Below are 25,265 nucleotides of genomic sequence, written 5' to 3' on the forward strand. Positions count from 1 at the left end.
CTGCAACTCTTTTGTGTCTTGAAAGACTAAGTTCTTTGCTTTTCTAGAACAAACGAGGGTAACTGACACATCAGCTATCTAGAGAACAGAAAATTGTGTGTATCCAAAAACCACACAGTGGAACTAAGTAGATGATAGTACATGGTCTTCTGTGATACATTTGAATGTTGCATTTTTCACTGGACCAGAAGTAAGTTTACTTTCGTGTACTGAAAAAATTGCTAATACAGGACGGAAATTGGGGAGAGGAATGTTAATGATTTAATGATTCTAAATTCAACTAAATTCTTCTAAATATTGACGATTTAATGATGCTAATGATTCTAAATAATACTCTGTGAGCAACCTGGTCTAGTGAGAGGTGGCCGTGGCCATGGCAGGGGGTTTTGAACAGGATGATCTCTAAGATCCCTTCCAACCCAAACTCTATGATTCTATGAAATTGAAGTTCACTTTTCTGCTGGATTTTAAAGGTAGAAGTCAATTCATGACCAAGTCTACATTCAGTCTGGTTCATGCTGTTAGTGGTTGCTACTTTTTCCTGTATCGTTGTCATTGCCTCTCCATTTATTTGAGTGGGTCTCCTCAAGTAAGATGCAGGAGATCAAGTTCTCACATACAGACTGGATAAGGGTCTCTGCAGCAGTATTGCGCCAGTACGCTCTAACGATCATGATGAGGTTGGTTCTTTGTGTTGTGATGGGACACCTATATCACTATGAGAATAATAAGAAATCCAGACCGACTGGTTCAGTTTTGGGATTATATCATAGAATCATAGAATGATTAGAGTTGGAAGGGACCTTGAAGATCATCTAGTTCCAGGCCCCTGCCACGGGCAGGAACACCTCCCGTTAGAACAAATTACTCAATTACTCAGCCTGGCCCTGAACACCTCCAGGGAAGGGCCATCCATAACTTCTCTGGGCAACCTGTTCCAGTGTCTCACCACCCTCACAGTAACGAACTTCTTCCTAGTGTCTAATCTAAATCTGCCCTCTTTCAGTTTAAAACCGTTACCCCTCGTCCTATCGCTACACTCCCTCTATATGCTGGATTCTGTGCGTGTGTGTGTGCGCGCGTGTGCGAGTGCACAACGCGGAGAGCTGCTCATCTCAGCATTCCAGTAGTGCTGGACCCGCCCAGGTCCCAGCAACGGACCTTCCGTGGGCTTCAGGTCCCGGACCCAGGCGTGAACTCCACCTACCCAGCTGCGGCCGCAGCTCCCGCGGCACCCCTCCCCGGGCTCCGGCGCCCACCTCCTACCCCCATTCCCCCCCGCCCCCCGGTGCGGGCCCGCCCGCAGCCCCCCGCCCCCCCCCCACCTCCCCGTGGAGGGGCCGCCCACCCCGCAAGAGGAGCCGCTCCGCCGCGCCCTCCCCCGGCACAGCGCCCGGCGCGGGCAGGCGGAGCGGCGGAGCGCGGCGCCTCGGCACCCCGCGCCCCTCCTTCCCCATGCCTCGGAGGGCGGCGGGAGGCTGCCGCCGCGGGAGCTGCGAGCCCAGGCAGCCCGGCAAGCGGCGGGGAGCCGCCGGCATCGCCTTCTCGTCCGCTCGCCCACGGAGATCCCGCAGCGCCCGGAGCGACGCGTTCGGCTCCCGCTGGGGCTGAGGGGTCGCGGTGCCCCGGCTTTCCGCGGGGTCTCGGGGCTCCCGCAGGAGGCGAGCGCTCAGAGAAACTAACGGCAATTTAAAAAACAAACACCGCAGACGGTGTCCTGCCTGGCCGTCGCGCATCGCTTATGCTTATTCGGGGGGACACACGCAGGGCGGCGGATCCCGCAGGATGACGGGCGATGAGGAGCCCTAAGGCCGTGTCGAGGCGGGCCGCCGCGGGCGGCGATGAGCCTCGGCCAGCCGGTGCCGGAGGGTCGGCCGGGAGCCAGGTAGCCGCCGGCCGCCCGCCCCGCCGACCCGCGCCGCTGGCCGCCCGTAGCCCCCCGGGGGCATGGGAGCGGCGGGCAGCGCCTGCTGAGACCGCCGCACCCGGCTGCAGGTAAGGAGCCCGAGGGCGGCCAGCGGCGACGGCTCGGGCCCGGTTGGGACGGGGTGGGGGGTTGAGGGGTGTGGGCGTCCCCGGCGGCTCGGTGCGGGAGGAGGAGGAGGGGAGCGGCGCGGCTGCCGGGCTGGCGGCGGTCGGCCCATGCCAGCGCCCGCTCCTCAGCCCGTCCGCTCCCGTCGCGCAGCCCGGCGGGGACATTCTTCCCTAATGGGAAGCATCTGCCCCTCCAGTACGGTCAAAAAAAACGCGGGCCGGGGCGGGGGTCGGGGGGGAGGGGGGGGGGGAAACGAACCGCGCCTCCTCCTCCTTCATCCCCCTCCTCCATGGCCGCGGGGCGGCGGGCGGAGCAGCAGGACTCCCCCCGTGTCCCGCCCGGTCCCCCCCACGCAAAACTTCCCTGCGGGGCGGGCGCGGTCCCCGCCGTGGGGGCAGCGCCGCGGCGGCCCGAGGCTCCGCGCCAAGCCCCGCCTCCCTGCTGGCTCCTGCCCAACCCCCCGCAGCCGCGCCCCGGCGGCGGTGGCGGAGCCGCAGCCCATTGGGTGACCCGCTGCGCGGCGGCGGTGGAGACGGCCAATGAAGGGGGCGGGGCAGGCGCTGGAGGGCGCCCCCGGGCGGCGGGGCGGCGCTGAGAGGGTGCGGCCTCGCTCCGGGCCCCGCGGGTCCTGGGGTTTCTCCTGCCAAAGCAGCCTGGGCCAGGGTGTGGAAGGCCCTGCGCTCGGCCACCGTTGTGCCTCACCCGGGCAAATCACGGGTAAGCCCCCCCTGGCCTCCTCCTCCTCCCCAGCCCCTCACAAATCACTGCCATTTCCTTGTAACCTCGGCGAGCACCTCCTGTAAGGAAACGCGGTATGCCCCCTCAAAATGGGCAGGATGGTTTTTTAGAGGGAGCTTTCATTAAAGAGAACATGACCACGCGGACAGCGACAGCGGCAGCGGTGAGTGCTGCAGCTTTAAACTCGAGCTAGAGGGGGCTTCCCGGAGACGGAGAGGCCGAGGGAAGGCGGAGAGGCCCGAAAGGACTCGGGAATCGCGAGAGGGAGCGAGAGGCTGACGTGTCTGGGGGCGGGCCGGGCGAGCCGCGGCAAACTTAAAAGCGGCCATAGCGCGAGCTTCGCCCAGACCACGCGGACAGCGACAGCGGCAGCCAGCCGCAGCAGAGTCAGAGCGCCTGCCGGGTGCGCGTGAGAGCAAGGGCAAATATATTAGCGCACGAGCGCACAGCGGGTGGGAGCAGCCATCAGTTGTCGATCCCCTCGTGGCTCTAGACAAGAACATGGCCCCAACACGTGCAAAATGCCCCACAAGGAAGAATGTGGAAACTCAGACGGAGGTCCCACAAAAACACGTGTCTGTGCAGGTCTCCAGCTGCAGTGAATGCCTCAGCCTGGCATGTGTTCCTAATGGAGCCAGAGACACCGCATGTGTGCGGTGTGATCAAATAAACCACCTACTCAGGCAGGTGGTTGAACTGAAGGAAGAGGTGGATAGACTTAGAAGTATTAGAGACAGTGAAAGCGAAATAGATTGGTGGAGCCGTACACTGAGGCGTAGGAGTGGGGCAGAGGCTCTGCAGGATGTGGATGATCTCCCTTCTGCTTGTCACCAGGCAGAAGAAAGGAACCTAAGGGACAATGAGGAATGGAGGCAGGTCCCTCCTCGGAAGGGCAAGCAAAACTCCTGCCAGCCCCCGTCACCTTCCCAGTTGCACCTACAAAATAGGTACGGTGCTTTGGAAGTCGAGGGCCAGGCATACGAGGATAGGGACAAGGATTTAGACAGTGAACTACCCAGAGTCAGCCAGCCACCCCCACGCCTTCGGACTTCAGCAACAAAAAAAAAGAGGAAGGTAATTGTGGTGGGTGACTCTCTTTTGCGGGGAACAGAAGGCCCCATTTGCAGACCGGATCCTTCCCACAGAGAAGTCTGCTGCCTCCCTGGGGCCAGGATTAAGGATATAAAGAAAAATCTCCCTGCCCTGGTCCGCCCCTCGGATTACTATCCATTATTGGTATTTCAAGTAGGCAGGGATCAGGTAGCTAACAGTAGTCCAAGGGCCCTGAAGAAAGACTTTAGGGCCCTTGGACAGCTGGTTAAGGGATCAGGAGCACAAATTGTGTTCTCCTCCATCCCATTACTTGCAGGGATTGATGAGGGTATAAATAGGAAGAGCCAGCAGATTAACTCTTGGCTCCAAGGCTGGTGTCACCGTCAGAACTTTGGTTTCTTTCATCATGGGATGTTCTATAGGACATTAGACCTGGTGGCAACTGGTAGGGCAAGCCTTACCCAAAGGGAAAGAGGAATATTAGGACAAGAATTAGCAGGGCTCATTGAAAGGGCTTTAAACTAGGGTTGAAGGGGGATGGGGATGAAAGCAGGATTACTAAGGAGGAGCCTGGGAGCAGATTACCAGTGCCGATGGGTAAAAGTGCTAGCAAGGTCTTGTGGCCTGTTGCCTCAGCAGAGGTGGAGGATGGTAACCCATGTGGTAATGACATGAGGGACAGTGATAGGCTGGATACCACAGAAGGGTCTGAGCATGGTCAGGGAGGTGTTGGGCCTCACCCCCCCATAAAAATGGCAAGAAAACTAGCCCAGCTAAAGTGCATTTACACAAATGCACGTAGTATGGGCAACAAACAGGAGGAGCTGGAAGCCATTGTACGGCATGAAAGCTATGATGTAGTTGCCATCACGGAAACGTGGTGGGATGAATCGAATGACTGGAGTGCTGCAATGGATGGCTACAAGCTCTTCAGAAGGGACAGGCAAGGAAGGAGAGGAGGAGGAGTGGCCCTGTATGTTAGGGAGGAATATGAATGTGTGGAGATAAATGAGGGTAATAGTAGAGTTGAGTGCCTGTGGGTACGAATCAAGGGGAGGACCAGCAAGGCTGATATTGTGGTGGGAGTCTATTACAGACCACCCAACCAGGATGCAGAGGTTGATGAAATGTTCTATAAGCAGCTAGCAGGTGTCTCGAGATCACTTGCACTTGTCCTGGTGGGTGACTTCAACCTACCAGATATCAGCTGGGCACTCCATACAGCTGAGAGGGAACAGTCTAGGAGATTCCTGGAGTGTGTTGGGGATAACTTCCTGACACAGCTGGTGAGTGAGCCAACTAGGGAAGGAGCGCTACTTGATCTGCTGTTTGCAAACAGAGAGGAACTTGTGGGGGATGTAACAGTTGGAGGCCGTCTGGGGTACAGTGATCATGAAATGATAGAGTTTCTGATTCTCAGGGAAGCAAGAAGGGGAACCAGCAGGACTGCCATCATGGACTTCCGGAGGGCAGACTTTGGTCTTTTCAAAAGTCTGCTTGACAGAGTCCCTTGGGAGGCAGCCCTGAAGGGCAAAGGAGTCCAGGAAGGCTGGACACTTTTCAAGGAAGAAGTCCTAAAAGCACAGGAGCAGGCTGTCCCTGTGCGCAGGAAAGCGAGCTGTCGAGGGAAGAGACCGGCCTGGCTGAACAAAGAGTTAAGGTCACAGCTCAGGGAAAAAAGGAAAGTTTATGTCCTTTGGAAAAAAGGACAGGCGACTCAGGAAGATTACAAACGTGTAGTAAAGTTATGCAGGGAAAAGATTAGAAAGGCCAAAGCTCAGCTAGAACTGAACCTGGCCCTGGATGTTAAAAACAATAAAAAGAATTTCTATAAATATATTAATAGCAAGAGGAGGACTCGGGAGAACCTCCACTCTCTCCTGGATATGGAAGGTAACATAGTGACAAAGGATGAGGAGAAGGCTGAGGTACTGAATACCTTCTTTGCCTCGGTCTTTAGCAGTGGAGTAGGGTGTCCCCCGAGTACCCAGACCCCTGAGCTAGCAGTTAGGGGCGGGGAGCAGGACGAAGCCCCCGTAATTCTAAGGGAGATGGTGAGGGACTTGCTCCATAACCTCGACATAAACAAGTCTATGGGCCCAGATGGGATTCACCCGAGGGTTCTGAGGGAGCTGGCAGAAGTGCTTGCAGAGCCACTTTCCATCATCTACCAACAGTCGTGGCAAACTGGGGAGGTCCCAGCCGACTGGCGCCTAGCAAATGTGATGCCCATCCACAAGAAGGGTCGGAAGGATGATCCAGGGAACTACAGGCCTGTCAGTCTGACCTCGGTGCCTGGGAAGGTGATGGAACAAATCATCCTGAGTGCCATTATGCAACACATGAAGGATGCCCAGGTGATCAGGCCCAGCCAGCATGGGTTCACAAGGGGCAGGTCCTGCTTGACAAACCTGATCTCCTTCTATGACAAAGTGACTCGCTTGGTGGATGAAGGAAAGGCTGTGGATGTTATCTACCTAGACTTTAGCAAGGCCTTTGATACAGTGTCCCACAGTATCCTGCTGGAGAAACTGGATGCTCATGGCTTAGATGGGTATACTCTCCGCTGGGTTAAAAACTGGCTGGAGGGCCGGGCCCAGAGAGTGGTGGTGAATGGAATGAAGTCCAGTTGGCGACCGGTCACGAGTGGTGTCCCACAGGGCTCGGTACTGGGGCCGGTTCTCTTCAACATCTTTATCAATGATCTGGACGAGGGGATCGAAAGCACCCTCAGCAAATTTGCAGACGACACCAAGCTGGGTGGCAGTGTTGATCTGCTGGAGGGTAGAGAGGCTTTGCAGAGGGATCTAGACAGGCTGGATCGATGGGCTGAGACCAACGGGATGAGGTTCAATAAGGCCAAGTGCCGGGTCCTGCACTTGGGTCACAGCAACCCCAGGCAGCGCTACAGGCTTGGGGAAGAATGGCTGGAGAGCTGCCTGGCAGAAAAGGACCTGGGGGTGTTGGTCGACAGCAGGCTGAACATGAGCCAGCAGTGTGCCCAGGTGGCCAAAAAGGCCAACAGCATCCTGGCCTGTATCAAGAACAGTGTAGTGAGTAGGACCCGAGAGGTGATCGTCCCCCTGTACTCGGCACTGGTGAGACCCCACCTCGAGTACTGCGTCCAGCTTTGGGCCCCCTACCACAGGAAAGACATTGAGGTGCTGGAGCAGGTCCAGAGAAGGGCAACGAAGCTGGTGAGGGGTCTGGAGCACAAGTCTTACGAAGAGAGGCTGAGGGAGCTGGGGTTGTTCAGTCTGGGGAAGAGGAGACTGAGGGGAGACCTTATTGCTCTCTACAAGTACCTGAAAGGAGGCTGTAGAGAGGCGGGGGTCGGTCTCTTCTCCCAAGTTACAGATGATAGGACAAGAGGCAATGGCCTCAAGTTGTGCCAGGGGAAGTTCAGGTTAGATATTAGGAAATATTTCTTTACTGAAAGGGTTGTCAGGCATTGGAATGGGCTGCCCAGGGAGGTGGTTGAGGCACCATCCCTGGAGGTATTCAAGAGAGGAGTTGACATAGTGCTTGGGAATATGGATTAGTGTTGGGTGGTGTGGTGGTGTGTGTGTGGGTTGCGTGTGTGGTGGTTTTTGTTTTTGTTTTTTTGTGTTGTGTTTGTTTGGTTTTTTTTTTTTTTTTTTTTTTTTTTTTTTTTTTTTTTCATTGGTTGGACTAGATGATCTTAAAAGGTCCCTTCCAACCTCTGTGATTCTGTGATTCTGTGATTCTGTGAAGGAAAACAACACCTGAATATTCTTAAATTAAAAGCTGTTTGTCTTGCAAAGAATGGTAAATGTCTCATTAACTTGACCACAGATATTTGAGAAAGCTCTTCGTCCCGATGAGCCTCTCCTTTGAACTGTAATGGCTTGCACATGATGGTCTTCGGAAAAAAAAAAAAAAGTGTGTCTGGTTGCTAGCAGATCTGAGAAAATCTGACTTTTATACTAAAAGCAACAACTAATGGAACTAATAATACCTAGTAGAACTGAAAGACTTTCCATCGTTGTCACACAGTTACACAAGAGCAGGAATACTAAATTTCTGCTACTAATAGTAGCCTGCATTCTTGTATGGCTGTAATCTGAAGAGCTCAAATTCTTCTGGTGGTAGGGATAAGAATAGGGATATTTCAAACTCATTTCTCCAGAATAAGACTGCTTAATCTGTAATTAGACATCTACATAAATCATTTTATTTTCAGAAATTATTAGTGCTCAAGGTCAATAACAGTTGTGTTTTCTTGTCTGCTCTAGCACAGTGTGCATCTTTAAATGACTCTCCACGGGTCTAGACACACGGTTCTGAAAATCTCAACTTGAGCGTTGATAGATGTGGCAAGTTAATAAATAAAAACTTCCTTGCTTACATTTCCTCTGAGGTCTGTGCTTATGCTTCTAAATAAATTGTCAAATTTTAGCAATTCCGATCATTCGTAGCTCCTGTTCGGTTAAGATTGCAATGTAAGAGCACATCCAACATCACACAGTAATGCGTGGCAAAGGATGTCAGAGTCCAGATCTATGGCCAACCAATTCTTTCTTTCACTCACATTCTCTCCTAGTGATACCATTTCCCATATACATAGTGAATGGGATTCATTCAGCCACATTTTACCTTCCTGGAAGTTAGTAGCTTGTCTAAAAATTTGGCAGCTAGGCTCGGTGAGTTAGGTAATTAGGGTCCTAATGAGGCTGATTTGTACTATTTCTAGGTATCTGATTAGGTAGATACCTGATTTTATTCAAGTCAATATGCGTAGCTTTTTTTCTTTCATTGACTGTAGAGGGAGCCATGGCAATTTGCTTGAACTAGATCCTACCCTTGAAGTTTTCTAATTTTTAGGTAAGGCGAGTACTACCCTTGGTGTTTAGAGCCAACCTAAAAATTTACAGCCATAAGGAGACAGCGTAAGTTTAGTAAAATAGGTACTGAAGTGAATTAGGGGGGAGGTTAACTTTGAAGTAGCAAATTGCTTGGAAGAAACCTCTTTCCGACTGAACTTTTCCTTGATTGTCTGCAGGCCTTCTGGGATGCTGCAGAGCATCGCTAGGTCCATAAAGCTTTTTCAGAGGATGACAAAATCACCGTTTCTTCTCTCTTTCTTCCCCCACCCTCTTCCCACTCCCGCTGTTTCCCCCCGGACGACCCAGGAGGAGCCAGTGGAGGGGAGGCGACGCGATGGGGGCGCGGGCGGCGGCGGGGGCGCTCTCCGTGGTGCTGATGCTGGGGCTGGGGCTGCCGCCGGCCGCCCGGGCCTGTCCCCAGCCCTGCGCCTGCTACCTCCCCACCGAAGTCCACTGCACCTTTCGCTCCTTGGCAGCCGTGCCGGCCAGGATTTCGAAACATGTGGAAAGGATCAATTTTGGGTTCGTATGGCGGTTTGCGGCAAAACGTTTTACGGTCTCGGTGTGGAATCCCGGCATGCCGGACGCACGTGCGGCACACCGGGATCTCAGCATGTGCTTTTTAAGTAGAATTGCAGAGGTGGGTGGTTACTTTCAGGCGTTGTGTTTCAAACACGGCAGTTACTGTCATGGAGAAAGTTTTAGTGTATCCCTCATGTTTCAAAGAAAAGTTACTATTATTTTCAAATAAACATTTATATCACGATGTCAGTTCTTGGCAAATACTACCTCTAGTCTTTTGCAGTGTATAAAAAACTATATTGAATTAAACCTACTATGGGATTTCTACTAAATGTTGAGTTTTATATGTAATGTAAAAAAATACAGTAGGACTGAAATTCTATAGTGTAGCCAGGTAGCATTTTGGAGAACAATGAAATACAGCATATCTTAAAACAATACATTAGAAGCAAAGTTATTCCATTACCTTAGCAGTATTTTTTTTTTTTTCAAGGAACTTAAGCGCAATATAAGCAGACATCAATGTTTTGGGGAGAGATTGCTCAGGCTCCAACTCACTTTCCTCTGCCAGGGTATTGCCAGCTCACATCTATCTGTCAGACTGTGAGATGAGAAGGCAGGGATAGTTGGCAGGCTGTCTATCACAAAAGTTCTGCGTAGGGTCATTATGTGATGTGGCATGGTATGAGAGTCGGAGTCCTCTTCTGCTTGATATCAGGGTTGCATCACTACCTGGTAGGAACTCAGCCTGACCACCCCAAGACCTATAGCTGTGATTGATCATGCAATGACTGACAGGGAACTTGATATTTTTTTTTTCTTCTCTGTAGTTAAAATGTCTATCCACCAGCACTTTATCCATCTGAAGCCTAATGTTAGTCTCAAAATTCCCTTGTAGTCAGTCAATCTGTATTACAGCAATCTGTACTTCTGTGCCATTTTTGAGTCAAAAATGTCTCCCTCTTCTCCCACATTCAAATCCATACATATACACAGTCACCTTTCCCCCATATGTAAACATTCTATGGCAAATTCTATCCCTAAGTTGCTTTTGAAAATGGGATGTAGGCTTCCAAGTTACTTAGGCGTTTCGGCTATTTTTTAATAAAAGTACATTATTTGATACTGCTAGCATGGAAGTCGTTACCTATCTTTGTATTTTATCACTACAAATGACATTCTCTGAGTTGTGCTCTTTGCCAGGAAGAAAGAGTCCTAACAATCTGTTGTTGCATTTCTTTCCCTTTGGAAAAGAGCGAAAGCTTTCTATTTTAAGATACTATATATTTAGCAGGTAAAGATTATTTTTGTAATTGAAAATAATTTAGGAAAAAATTTTATTCAGAGAAGTTCATATTTTTCAGAAAGGCTAATGTTAAAATAAAGAATTTTAATAGGATGGCTGCTATAAGGCTAATAGATCTGTAGTAGAAATAAAAATATGAAAACAGTCGTCTAAATTTTTAGAAAATTCAGAGTCTTCTGATAGATAGCGTGGTGAGGATCTAAAGTATTTCCTCCATATTCAAAGTATTTTAATTTCTTCTTGCCTCTTCCCTTCCTTTCTAGAAAGTGTAAAAAATAGGAAAAATCTTTTAAAATTCAAAGCTTAATTTAGAGACTTCATGCCGAGATTAGCTCATACGTTTAATTTTAAGTCTATGTATGGAAAACCCGAATGTAGGGCTAGGCCGCCAAACTTAAGACTTCCATGTTGGCAAATAAAACCTGATTTATTTGTCTGAAGTGAAATTGAATTGTTTTCAAAAAGTAGATTCTCTGTATTCCTTCTCTAAAGGGAGTTTCTAGGGTCAAATTATATAATTGGAAGGTCAATTCCTAGATCTTATGTAATTAGCTGATGTAGCCAATTACATGTTGTAACAGTAAGTGAAGCAGGATGTGACTTCCTGCTTCTCATGCTGTTTGGGAGATATCCATTTTTAATGTCCTCTCTCCAAATCTTTATTCATTTATTGTTAGATGCTGTTTTGGCAACACTTCAGCCTGTCTAGTTTGCCAGGCTCCATAGCATCATTGATTGGCTACAGGCCATTAATTTATTACCATTCCATAAACTCAGCTGCATGGAAAAACATAATGACAGCTATTAGAACTTAAATGCCTATTTATTACTCTTACTCCTAAGTTATAGCTAACATGCCACAAAATGAGTTAAAAGAAATCTTAATGTAAACATGGACTAAGTATACTTGGCCTTGTAAAAATGTTTCAGTAACTTCTGGCCCTTTGACAATGCACTAAGATCCTTCCAATTTTTCCTGAAAGTTAGGTTATACTAATTTTACATTTGCAGTCCATGACGGTCAGTGCATAGAATGTAACTGCATATGTGATTTTTTTTCCAGGTTTAACAGTATACAGTCTATATACGAAAACTCCTTTGCAGGACTTACAAAACTGGAATTGCTCATGATACATGGAAATGACATTCAGAATATACCTAATGGTGCTTTGAAAGATCTTGTGTCTCTACAGGTATTGTTCAGGTCTTCCTAAATTTCATAAATTCTAGCTTGGATGAATAGCAGAAGACAAAATTACCTGAGTTTTATAGTGTCTTTCTTAGGATTAAGATACCGTTTTTTACCCAAATACATTTGAGAGTTGTTAACTGCCTATGTCATACTTGGTAATGCCAAATACTATTCAGCTGTATTCTCCCTCTTTGACCAGGATATGATTTTTCAGTGGTGCACAGGATATTTGAACGTGGAAGGAAAACTTCTGCATGCTTGCTGTTCTGTTTGGATTTAGATCAAAACCCAGAATTAATCTCTTCTATTCCTTTTTTTAGGTTTTCAAAATTAGTTATAACAAATTGAAAGTCATAACGGGCCAAACTCTCCAAGGGCTTTCAAGCTTAATGAGACTGCACATGGACCACAACAGAATTGAGTTTATTCATCCAAATGCTTTTAATGGATTAACTTCTCTGAGACTGGTCCACTTAGAAGGGAATTTGCTCCAGCAGCTTCACCCCAACACCTTTTCAACATTTATGGTCCTTGATTATTTCAAACTGTCAACAGTAAGACATCTATACCTGTCTGAAAATGGTCTTAGGACCTTGCCTGCAGGGATGTTTCAAGGCATGCCGCTGTTGGAGAATCTTTACCTTCACGGGAATCCATGGGCCTGTGACTGCAGCTTAAACTGGCTCCTTGAATGGAATGAAGTTTCTGGAGGTAAGAGCAAAAATACCATAGTAGTGCAGAACAGGAAAAAAATCTAACATGATGAGCATTATTACTTACATGATGTCTATGTTCCATTGCCATTCAATAAATGCAATATTCAATAAATGTTTAAAAAGCAGTGTAAAGAAGAAGCAGTTGTGTGTCACTAGCTAAAAATATATATTTGACAACAAAGGAATTAGCCTTTATATTCAAGATGGAAAAAGTACCAGTAAAGTTTACAACTGGAAGAAAATAGGTTATAACGTGTTAGTGTTTCTTTGCACAGTGGTACACCTTTGACTCAGGGCTGGCATTGTCCGCAACCAACAGAGCTAGTAACTATATGCTCTCATGGAAGACGGGAACATTGGATTTGAACATGTTTGGCTAAGGAAGGAATGGAAATCAGGTTTGAAAATTCCTAGCTGAGTCCTTTATTTAACTTTGATGCTATTAACTTTAAGGCTGTTTTGTAATATTCATGTATCCTTCATGTCTATCTGTGCTTCTTCATTGACGACAAATTCCTTTTATGAAGGAGCAAATCTATTTTAAGTGGTTTCAGAGAATACTTACAATCCTGCATTTTTTTTCCTGGAATAACTGGTCTGTCTTCATTCAGGCTTAGATGTGAGATAAGTATTACACTGCTTAGGCTGAAATAGTTCTGGTCATGTGCAGAAGCTAAGTATTAGCAGCAAAAAACCCACCCCAAAACCAGTTTTATAATGCCTCTATATCAGTAATACACTAAATGAGGGCTTTTTTTTATTTAGGTAACTTAAACTTTAATAAAATTTAAAACTTTATGTATTCTCCTTGATCCAAATGAGTATGTCTGTTAAGTGTACTTAAGTTGCACTGTAAGTTATAACAGTACAGATGAACGAACTTTCCTTGCACCGTGTTGCCTTGTTACAATTTTTATTCAATTAGATTCCCTTTTTACACTACAACAGTACTGATTTTTGGGAAGAGAAAAGAATTTATCCATGTCATTTTCATGTATGCAGATTTTGTATCTTTATATAGCTATAACATTAACTTCTTGGCAAGTTCTGTCCAGATAATGTTATAAAAGTGCTGTTTCATAGATCACCAGTGTGGCCACTGCCAAGTTGATTGTGGGCCAGTTCTGTCATAAATCATGCTTTCCTTATCTTTCCTTATCCTTATCTGGCAAAACATATATTTTTCAATTAAAAAATCATAACAATTTTTGACACTTTTTTCCCCTTCTGCTAGAATTTTGCCTTATAACCCACTCATATATAGTTAATTCATTCGAAGATCCCTCATTCCTCAGGAGTGCTTAGCATGACACTTATTCCTAGAATAACTGGAGTACGTTTTATTTACAACATGTTTCCAAACTAAATATGTAAAAAGTGACATTTGACATTTTAGCGAGCAGAAAAATGTAGTAAATTTATAACTGTTATTTTGCAGACCAGAGTCTTTCTGGCATTGATAGAAAAGAGGAGTCAAGACTATAATTTCTGTTTTAGTTTATATTTTATCATTACAGAGTTTACAGTTATTTCAGAGGTCAGGGAAGAAGTGGCACTCTTTTTTTTGTGTGCTGATGACAAATAGCTTGTAAGTGCAGGAACTAGTCAGCAGATTTTGGTACCTACAATAGAATGTTTTGTGTGTTAACTAGTACTGTGGTTAACGAACAGAGAAAAATAAAAAGCTTCCTTGGTTATTTAATGAGGAAGTCCAGCATTTCTCAGGTAAATGCTGCATTTTTGAAAGCTGAGGACCCAGTCCTCTTCATCTTAGATCCACAAGTTAGTGTAATGTCACTGTACAGATGCAGACTTTTTGCCACGGCATAGCTTTTTACTCACTTACGAAATGTTACTCAGAACACTTCAATTTCTAGGCATTTTATTCAGAGGGAGTGAATCTAATTTTCAGAAGGATGGAGTGTTCAATCTTTTCATTAAAGTCAGATGAAATTGTGGACAGTTTTAGAATCAGGCGCCCATTCGTTTGTGAAAACAAAGAGATGCCATTTTAAAAGCCTTCCCATATTTGTTATTGCCATAAAGTGTTCCTTATGTGGCCCATTTCACAATTTTGAGAGTTCTCTAACTCTAGAACAGAGTTCTTCAACTTACCTTTCCCCCCCCTTTTTTTTTTTCCTTTCTTTTTTTTTTTTTTTTCTTGCAGGCATTTTGAAATGCAAAAAGGACAAAGCCTATGAGGGGGGACAGCTCTGTCCTAAGTGCAACAGCCCAAAACAGCTGCAGAGAGAAGACGTTCTAAACTTGAAAGATATTTCCTGTAGGAAACCTATTATTCAGTCCTCACTGAGGCAGAATAGCAGCACCCAAGATGAAGAAGATGGTGACAGTTATGAAATCCCTCTAGAAGAGCTTCAGTCCTCTCCATGGAACATTACTCTAAATATGACTGACGAGCATGGCAATGTAGTCCATCTGAACTGTGAAATCAAAAAACCAACAGGCTCTACGAAAATTCAGTGGAATCAAATCCAGACTCAGGAGATTGATATAAATGCAACAGTTTCACTAGATTTTGAATGTCCGATGAATCGAGAAAACTATGAAAAATTATGGAAACTTATAGCTTATTACAGTGAAGTACCTGTCAAGTTAGAGAGGGAACTTATGCTCAGCAAAGAGCCTAAAATAAGCTATCAGTACAGGCAAGGCTCAGATTATGATGCTCTTTACTACACAGGTGTAAAAGCTCAAATACTGTCTGAGCCTTCCTGGGTGATGCAACCTCTTATAAATATCCAATTAAACAGGCGCCAGAGTACAGGGAAAAAAGTGGTGCTATCTTTTTTTACTGTGTTTTCTCAGACAATTCGTACCAAAGACACCAGACAGCAGAGAAACTGGGTAATGATAGAGCAAAACCAGAGCACAAGGGCAGCACAGAGTGTGGTGGAAGGGTCAGAGTGTCAGCTGAGCTGCAATGTGAAAGCCTCTGAGAGCGCCTCTGTTCAGTGGCTCTTTCCAGATGGGACTAAACTGCAGGCACCATTTAATCAGAAAGACAGCAGGTTTTCCATTCTTAGTAGCGGCCAGCTAATAATCAAAGCAGTGGGTTACACTGATGGTGGTTTGTACCACTGCGTCGCCCAAGTGAGAGATGATATGGACATAATGGCTTACAGACTTCTCGTACAACCTTCAGCTATTCAGGCAGCTGATTCAGATGTAGTTAGAGTTGAAAAAAATGTTGGAGATCCAATAGTTTTGCCATGCAAAGCAGTTGCTATCCCAGAGCCACAGTTGAGCTGGATTCTCCCAAACAGCCAGGTCCTTAATGAGTTATCAAACTCTTCAAAAGGATATATGTTGGACAATGGTACTTTGTTTATTCCAAAAAGCCACGTCAGTGATAGTGGCCATTACAGATGTGTGGCTGTCAACCAGCAGGGATCAGATCAGTTTGTTGTAAGGGTCACAGTAAATAAAATGGTATCTGACAGGTCATTTAAAAGGATAAAACTGAAAAAGCGCCCAAGCTCAAAAAGCTTGTCAAAACCAAGAGGGCGGGTCATAGATGATGGAGAAGGATCAGGGGCAGGAGTGATGGATGAGTCTCCACGAAGAAAGAACCACTTGAAAGACCGGGAAATATCCTTTAAACAGAAAAATGACAAGGTGCCAGAGGCTCAAATTAAAAAGGGAAAGAAAGGCAGAAGGAAAATGAAAATCTGGAAAAGTACTGATAGAACCCAAGACAGCAATGTTGCAGAAGGCCGGAGAGTATTTGAATCTCGAAGAAGAATTAATATGGCAAGCAAGCAGATTAATCCACAACACTGGGCTGACATTTTGGCAAAGGTTCGTGGGAAGAATCTTCCTAGAACAACAGCAGCTACAACCATTTCTTTAACAACTACATTGGCATCAGTCCTGCAGAAAACTACTCCAGACCCTCATCCGGTAGCCAGCCCTCCACCTTCAGAGACAGCACCTGATGGGGTAGATTCATCTGCTGATGCATCACCTGTGGGTGAAGATGAGCCATTCTCAGTCACTGTTTCCCACAACACTAAAGCATTTTCAGTCCAGTCTGTATTAACAAGGTCAGAAACTGAATCCTTCTCTGACCACAGGGCTTTAGAAACACCTGCAAGTAAATACTCTGTAGAAATCCCCGAATCGGGTTTATATTTGACTTCTGTCCCTGCAACTGTGCAACCCCAAGACCATCAGCATCTTGATGTCAGGACTGGGGATTCAGTTGTGGTCATCAGTGCTCTCACTGAAGAACATCTAACCAGACAAATTGTTACAAACGTTCCTAATATTCAGAGCAGTTCATTCACAGTAGAAAATGTAGATAAAACTGTAACTTCACCATCAGAGGAAAATTCTGCTTTTGCTGAGCTACCACTTGATGCTACTGTCCTAGCTGAATCTCAGACTGTGGATCTTCATAGCGTCTTGGAGACAAGCGTGAAGTTAAATGAAGTGGACCAGAAGAGTGTTGACACCATAATTTTAACACCTCAGTTGGGTGAAATCATCCCAACAGATTCTGAAACTACCATTTCTTCATCTGTTTCCCCACTTGTTACAGAAAAGAGCAATGACTTGATACACCAGCACAAAGAAGTATCCACAGGTCAGACAAAAATGGCAGACTTAAGTACAAGTTTTCCAGCTGTCACACCCATCAGGGTTCAGAGCAAGGAAGAACCTGAGACCCACAGGAATACAGGTGCCCAAGAAAGCATGTCCAGCAGTTATGTGGAGAGTTTTCAGGGAGGAGAACACCGTAACCTGGCTACTCCAAAACCAGATCTCAGATTCACTTTGCCAAGTACTAATGCTCTTCATATAACAGCAGAGGGGATAAAAACTGCTTCTTCTGTCAGTAGGTTGACCACTGTGGCCACAACAACAACTCCCCATAGAAAGACCATGCCTTCACTTGTTACTCAGCATGCTAGAAAAAGGCCATATGGGAGAAGGAGATTGAGGCCAAACAGAATCCGACAAAGACCAAAGTCTTTCCCCCATGTTGTTGTAACCACAGAGGCAATGCCTGTAGTTCCAAGGACACCTGAAGTTGAAGCTGTGACCAAAACTTCTTCTGCAACTCTTGAAAGTCCTGATCTTAAACACAATGACAAAATACAGGCTAAGGAAGAGGAGCATATGGAATACACTCCTTCGTTAGTTACTGATCCAATTGTCTCAGAGAAAATTACCAAAAACAGAGAGGTGGTAACAACTTCCTTCTTTAGACCTACTGCTTCTCCTCCTGAAGCAAAACATGTGACTCTCTCTACTGCTCCTGAAACCTCGGCACTTCCAGTGACTGCACCTATCACGATTTTATCATCATATGTTGTACATGACACAGTTCCCACAAAAGAGTCAAGTGCACCTCTGAAACCAGAGCAAAGTGAAGTGCCAACATACCACTCATTAGACAATATATCTGAGGAGAAGGGCATTAAAGCAGATTCTAAAACTATGGATAGTAAGGCAGAACAATCGAGCACAACTTCTCCTGAGCATGCAAACAGCTTGATACTATCTCCAAAACCAGAATCTCAAGAAGAGCCTATCATATTTGACTCAGAAGTTGTGGTTAATGAAACAACCTCTGGAACATTCCAGCTGATATATCCCACTATGACTGACTTAAGTATTCCTGTTGGCACAGTGGAAGTTTTTAAGGACCTCTCAGTTTCAAAGGAGCCATGGAAGTCCACAGTATCTTTAGAAACACCAGGAATAACTGAGCCACCTCAGCAATATGAGATGATTACCTTGTCCTCCTCCTTCAGCACAACAGAAACTCAGACTTTTCCTCTTAGAGAAACAAAGAAATCTGTTGCTTCTCAGACTGGGACAAAGCCATCTTCCTTGGATAAAAAGGAAGCTATGTCACATGTATTTCATCATGATCCCACTTTGCAGACATCTGAAAAGCCTCCAACTACATCCACTGCCTTTATAAATGGAATAAAGCTTGTCACTCTTCCCCCTTCCATTTCAAGCACTGCACACCCTTCCCTTCATTATACCTCCAAGGAAAGTAATGTCTTCAATCAAGAAAGGTTCCCAGGAGCAAAACAAGTTGAAGCAGATGGTAGCAAAATGATAGTGAGCTCAAGATGGAATGTACACCCTACTCCTTCCTCTAGCCAGAACAGAATTAGCATACAGTCAAAAGAGGAGCAATTCAAAGAGATGTATACTAGCAAGTCAAACAACAGTTTACTGCTAAAGCCAAACTTTCCCCATCCACCTGCTGGAATGATACCAAGCCTAAACCAAAGACTGCCTGTTGTGCCTCCAAAGAATGTTCCAGTAAGAGGTACAGTGAAGCCTCCATATATTGTAACACAAGGTTCATTTCGCAATTTTATAACACATCAGCCTCTTCACTACACAAACAAACCAGAGATAACAGCATATGCAGCACATACTATCCAGGACAAAAAATCTTCTGCCTCTCAGAGAGAAACAACTACCCCAACACAAGCTTCTCCATTTCATAAAACAAATCCATTTACTGCAAGTAAATTCAGTAATCAGGGTCAGAACAGGTACAATATTAATTCAAGATTTTTTGGAAATAATTATGTTCCAGATAACAGAGGCACAGCAGGGAAACTGCCAAGTCAAGGGGTCCCCTATTATCCCAGTTCCAGAATGCCATTCCTTTTCAACAGAACAAGGATATTCCCTCACTTAGGTATGCATCCTAAACCAGTCGTCCCTAGTCAGCTAGTCCCAAAAGACACAAATGAGAAGAAGGTTGCCCAGGTTTCCCCTAATGGAATTACAGTGCAGAGAGCTACAGCTATTCCAGTGCCTCCAGTGCTACACACCACAACCACCACATCACAACCACCGGCGATTTTGAAGATTACCCCTTCAGCCTTCGTCTCTCAGCGCACAAAACCACAGATACCCACTACAGTTCATCCTTTTAAAAATGTCCATCATCATCATCAAAAAGTTCCATCTGTGCCTTATGTGGGAGGCATTATGCACCACAATTCAACTGTAATTCAGTCTTCCAGTAATTTCAGGATACATGGAGAAAGACCTAAAATTATCACAAAAGGGTCTCAGAGCATATCCATCCTTGCTGAAGCAGATGCTTTTATCCCTTGTGATGCAGTAGGGGAACCCAAGCCTTTTATTACTTGGACAAAAGTCTCTACAGGTAAGACACAGAAAAATATGTTCTACATGTTTTGTTAAGGGTACAAATACTTGGGTTGTTGCCTAGAAATGCAACATGATTGCAGGAATAGTCCAAAACACTGAAGAATAATTTCTGTGTCTTTTAATCTTTATAGATAAAATGCGACTAACTGCAACTAATCATTACAAGTAAAAATAACTGCAGTATTGCTTGTAGTAAAAGAAAATCTCTACCGTTTAATGAGTTTATTTTTTGAAGGGAGAATAGCAGCCAACTCTGATTACTCACAGCAGCTAGAATTTATGATGATGCTTGTGAGTATGGTTTTGTTAACATAGCTGCCGTAAGTACTGATGTGTGTCATCTCCATAAGCAAATGGAAAGGAGAAATTGGATAAAGATTTAAGAGGAATCCTAAAGCATGAAGCCCTTAAAAGTTGCCACACTGTACAGGCTTGTAAGCTAGTATGGTTAGTTCTGCAATAGAAACAAAGACTAGTTTGAACTATGGAGAGCGTCAGAAGATGTCATGTGATCCACCTAAAATTGTAGTTGGCTTTAAGTAAATCTAAAATCTTACATACGAATTCTTCAGTGTAACAATATATGTCTTAAACCCTTTGACTTTCCGTTTCTTTCTTTCCTCTCACTTTCCCAGGAGCTCTAATGACAGCCAACACCAGGTTGCAAAGGTTTGAAGTATGGAAAAACGGTACCCTCCTTATCCGAAATGTTCAACTTCAGGATCGTGGACAGTATTTGTGCACAGCTCAGAACCTGCATGGTATAGATAAAGTGATCATTGTGCTCACAGTTGTAGCCCACCAGCCCAAAATTTTACTTTCTCGCTATCGAGATGTTACGGTCTACTTCGGAGATACCATAGCAATTGAATGTCAGGCTAGTGGGACTCCAAGCCCACATATTTCATGGATTTTCCCAGATAGGAAGATTTTGCAGACAGTCACCACCACAGAAAGCAGGATAATGCTTCACGAAAATCGAACCCTATCTATCAAGCAAGCAACTTTTTCAGACCGAGGAGTTTACAAATGCGTAGCAAGCAATGCTGCAGGAGCTGACAGCATTGCGGTGAGGCTGCACATTGCAGCCTTACCCCCCATCATCCAGCAGGATAAGCAAGAGAACATTTCCTTGCCCCTTGGCAGCAGTATAAACATCCACTGCACTGCCAAAGCAGCACCTTCTCCCAGCATCCGCTGGGTGGTCTTTGATGGCACACAAATCCGACCTTCTCAGTTTGTCAATGGGAATTTATTTGTTTTTCCCAATGGAACTCTTTATATTCGCAACATCTCCCCCAAGGACAGTGGGACCTACGAGTGCATTGCTGCTAACATGGTGGGAGCTGCCAGGAGAACAATACAACTCCATGTAAAGAAGCATACATCTAATGCTAAGATCACTGGGAGCTCTCCTCTGAGGACAGATGTAACATACGGCAGTGTCCTCCATCTGGACTGTAGTGCTTCTGGTGACCCCTGGCCTCGGATATTGTGGAGGTTGCCTTCCAAAAGGATGATTGATTCCCTACACAGGTAAATTACTATTTGAGGTGTCACAGCTAAATTACAGTTTACATGAACTTAGAGAAAAGACCATTCCTACATGTACAAGTTTCATTCTTGACTTCTGTGAATTTTCAATAAGGCCCCAAATCCTTAATGAAGAATTTGAAATTGTATTACAACATAGCCAAGTTATGACTTAGCGTAATTTCCTTGAAAACAATAGTACTCTTGATAAGTCAGCTTCAGGTGTTTAGGATAAACTGCCACTATCCGTCTTTTACAGCCACTTGTAAATGTAGTGAAAAGTCCGGTGGCAAAAGTTAAGATATACAACTCATGTACTGCTTGTTCCAGTGTGCCTAGTTTGTATAGAGTTGCACAGGTGCCTGCATGGGTTGCAAGGTGACATTTATTTATACAATGATGTTAAAATGCAATAAGGTCTGTGCAATCCCAGTTGCATATAAATGCTTAAAACATTATCTTCTCCTGTGTTCACGATATCAAGTAAAATATCACTTCTCCAAAACTACAATAAATCTAAGACTTTGCTGAAAACATAATTTCTGCTCTAGCCATTATTCATTACTCACTCTTTGAGCACTATAGACAGATGAGAAATGTACTGAACTTAAAATCCTTGCTTTCTTGATAGCTGAATGTAGTCATCATTTTTTTTTGTACTGACAAGAAAATATATTTAGGTAGCTGGTAGATAGCACAAAATCCAGAATTCATTTTATGCTTCATAGTGATAGCAACAAAATACTAGTATTTTTCATACTAGTATTTTTCTCATGATCTTAATGTGTGTTGGTTTTCAAATACAGCAGATCTTTGGGGAGAAGGCTGGGGCTACTAAGGAAATTAGTTTTGACCACAGTGCACCAATTCCATAGTGAAGTGGAAAGGAAAACCAGCTTTTTAGCACCTTGAAAATATTTTTTCCCATATTTCAAAGCTTAGCAATATTTTGCTTCTTTGTAGGCATTCTAGAGATTACCTGAGGTCAGAGGAAGTTACTCATCTTGACTTGTTTTCAGCTGAGGACCCAAGTGCCAGACTCCACAGTTATGGCCCATAACCTGTACGTGCTAGGTGTATATAATTCAGAGGTCCTGTATTTGAATGTTAGAGAGTACTGTACAGGTAGTCAGAAGAGTAAAAAATGCTACCATTTGGTATTTAATGGTTGTTTAATGGTCAAATACTCCATTATAGTCATTGAATGTAACAGAGTAGAATTGCTTGGTTACAAGTGAGTAGAATTATTTTTTTCCATTTGGTTTTTGGTGGAGAAAATCTTCGACATTTCAGACCATCTAATTATCTAACAATGGCAATGCTCCTCTCCTTTATTTCAGTATTGTTGAGTTGTTGGGTTATTTCCCCAGGTTTTACTGAATAACTAATAACTAAAATGTGATTTTGCAGCTCATGTGCTGTTCTTTTTTCTCTCTTTACAGTAGCCTGGAGACTAGAATCAAAGTATTCAGCAATGGGACTTTGGTTGTCCATTCAGTTACAGATAAAGATGCAGGAGACTATTTGTGTGTGGCCCGCAATAAGATCGGGGATGACTATGTGGTCCTCAAAGTGAATGTGATGATGAAACCAGCAAAAATAGAACATAAGAACGAGAATAACCACAAGGTCAAGTACGGAGGGGACCTGAAAGTTGACTGTGTAGCCACAGGTCTGCCAAATCCTGAGATCTCCTGGGGTCTGCCAGACGGCAGCATGATTAATACCTTCATGCAGTCGGATGATAGTGGCAGCCGGACAAAGCGATATGTGGTCTTCAATAATGGAACCCTGTATTTCAATGATGTTGGACTGAGAGAGGAAGGGGATTACACCTGCTATGCTGAGAACCAGATTGGGAAGGATGAGATGAAAGTGCGGGTCAAAGTAGTGGCCGAGCCTGCAACTATCAGGAACAAAACGTATGTCATTATTAATGTACCCTATGGTGATGTTGTGACAGTAGCATGTGAAGCCAAAGGAGAACCCACTCCCAAGGTGACTTGGCTCTCCCCAACCAACAGGCCCATTCCTGCCCTATCTGACAAATACCAGGTCTACAGGGATGGCACCCTCCTCATCCAAAAGGCCCAAAGATCTGACAGCGGTAACTATACTTGCGTAGCACGGAACAGCGCTGGAGAAGATCGGAAAATTGTCTGGATCCATGTTAACGTTCAGCCTCCCAGAATCAATGGTCATCTCAGTGCAATAACATCTGTGAGAGAGACAGCCATCAGGGATAGCCGGAAGCTTATTGACTGCAAAGCTGAAGGCATCCCTGCTCCACGGATCCTATGGGCTTTTCCAGAAGGAGTAATCCTGCCAGCTCCCTACTATGGGAACAGGATCACTGTGCATCGCAATGGTACTTTGGACATCAGAGAGGTGAGGCAGACAGATGCAGTGCAGCTCATATGCATTGGACGGAATGAAGGAGGGGAAGCGAGACTGATTGTGCAGCTCCTCATCACAGACAATTTGGAGAAACCCTCCTTCAGAGACCCTGTCAATGAAAGGATCACTGCCATTGCTGGGCACAGCATCAATCTGAACTGCTCAGTTCAGGGGAACCCCAAGCCCATCACAAGCTGGATCCTTCCCAATGGTACTGAAGTGCTGAGTGGCAGCCGTCTGCACAGATTTTACCACAAGAGGGATGGGATCTTACACATCAGCAGCCTCTCCGCTGGGGATGCTGGGACTTACCGCTGTACAGCCAGAAACCCAGGAGGTTATGTGGAACGGGTAGTCTTCCTGAAGGTGGGACTCAGGCCAGAAATTAGCAACCAGTACAACAACCTGGTGAGCATCATCAATGGAGAGACTCTGCAGCTCCATTGCATCACCCAGCCAAACCAGCGGACGCAGATCTCCTGGACGCTGCCCAATGGGATGGTCCTGGATGCTCCGCAGGCTGTGGGTCGCTTCTCTTTGCTGGAGAATGGCTCACTGACAGTGCGCGAGGCTTCTGTATTTGACAGGGGCACTTACCTGTGCAAGGTGTCCACAGAGTATGGCACTTCTGTTATGAGCGTGCCTGTGATTGTGATAGCCTATCCTCCCCGGATCACCAGTGAGCCAGCACCCGTCATCTATGCCAGGCCTGGAAATTCAGTAAAACTGAACTGCATGGCTATTGGGATTCCTAAAGCAGAAATAACATGGGAGCTTCCAGACAAATCACATCTGACAACAGGAGCTCAATCCCGTTTGTATGGAAACAAATTCCTCCACCCTCAGGGGTCATTAGTCATCCAGCAGACTACTCAAAGGGATGCGGGCTTCTATAAATGCACTGCTAAAAATATACTAGGCAGTGATTCGAAAACAACATACATACACATATTCTAACACTAAAACAAATACCTCTGGTTGGATACTAGTCTTCAAATCACTGCCAGGCAAGTGCAACAAGGAAAGCACTGCTTGCAACAAAGCCAGGAAGGCTGAGGGCAGAAAAAACCCCTGTTATCATGCAAAGTGCATTGCTTTTTTACTCAATATGGTAATATGTCCCTGCTATAAAAGGAGGCAGTAGACATACTGAAATTGAGGAGACTAACGTTGGAAAAGGTCTTTAAATTGTTAAGACAGTGTAGTGTGGTTTTTCATGCTATCCAATAGCATCTGAGACCTAACGTACTCTATTCTTGTCAATAGTCCAAAGCTATTCCTTGTTTTAACAAGCACCTTAAAAGTACCAAAGAAGTATTAACTCTTAATAAATGAGCTGCAGTGATAGAAGTGCTTTAGTAAAACATAATTTTCTTTATACCCTGCAGCACTTTTACGTAATCTAGCCTTATAGAATATGATTACTAACCTTTCTGTTCATTCTTCTATCAACTCTTCAGAATCAAAGACTAACTTAGCAAATGAGTGATCTATTTTAATAAAAATAAATGCAGACAGTAGTTACCTTAACATATGAACAAACTTTTTCCAGCTAATAAGGATGCTACAGTCAAATCATTCATTATATATTTTATATATATTTTTAAATCAAGACTATGAGACTAGAAAGAGTAACAATGAACTTGGTCTCATTTTATAAATTATTGGTCTTTACAAGACTCTGATACATTACAGTGTTTTATAATATTAAGGTCAATATACTGTACATTTTATAATAAAAAATATTTTC

General features: G+C 45.0%; 1 protein-coding gene across 1 annotated transcript; it reads left to right on the plus strand.

The window, feature by feature from the left end:
- Positions 1 to 1,795: 1,795 nt before the first annotated feature.
- Positions 1,796 to 25,265, plus strand: MXRA5 (matrix remodeling associated 5). The gene is made up of 7 exons (XM_074153473.1): positions 1,796 to 1,995; positions 8,980 to 9,195; positions 11,565 to 11,694; positions 12,014 to 12,404; positions 14,577 to 19,580; positions 20,221 to 21,121; positions 22,561 to 25,265. The coding sequence occupies exons 1-7, from the start codon at positions 1,796 to 1,798 to the stop codon at positions 24,470 to 24,472; spliced, it is 8,754 nt and encodes a 2,917-aa protein (XP_074009574.1). The 3' UTR covers positions 24,473 to 25,265.

The sequence above is a fragment of the Numenius arquata genome, chromosome 1, assembly GCF_964106895.1.
Source record: "Numenius arquata chromosome 1, bNumArq3.hap1.1, whole genome shotgun sequence".
NCBI lineage: Eukaryota > Metazoa > Chordata > Aves > Charadriiformes > Scolopacidae > Numenius > Numenius arquata.

Excerpts from the sequence above, each read along its gene's own strand:
- MXRA5 (XM_074153473.1), top strand. The coding sequence starts at position 1,796 with ATGAGGAGCCCTAAGGCCGTGTCGAGGCGGGCCGCCGCGGGCGGCGAT. Across the intron at positions 1,996-8,979 it reads ACCGCCGCACCCGGCTGCAG|GAGGAGCCAGTGGAGGGGAG; the intron begins GTAAGGAGCCCG and ends CGGACGACCCAG. Across the intron at positions 9,196-11,564 it reads GTGGAAAGGATCAATTTTGG|GTTTAACAGTATACAGTCTA; the intron begins GTTCGTATGGCG and ends TTTTTTTTCCAG.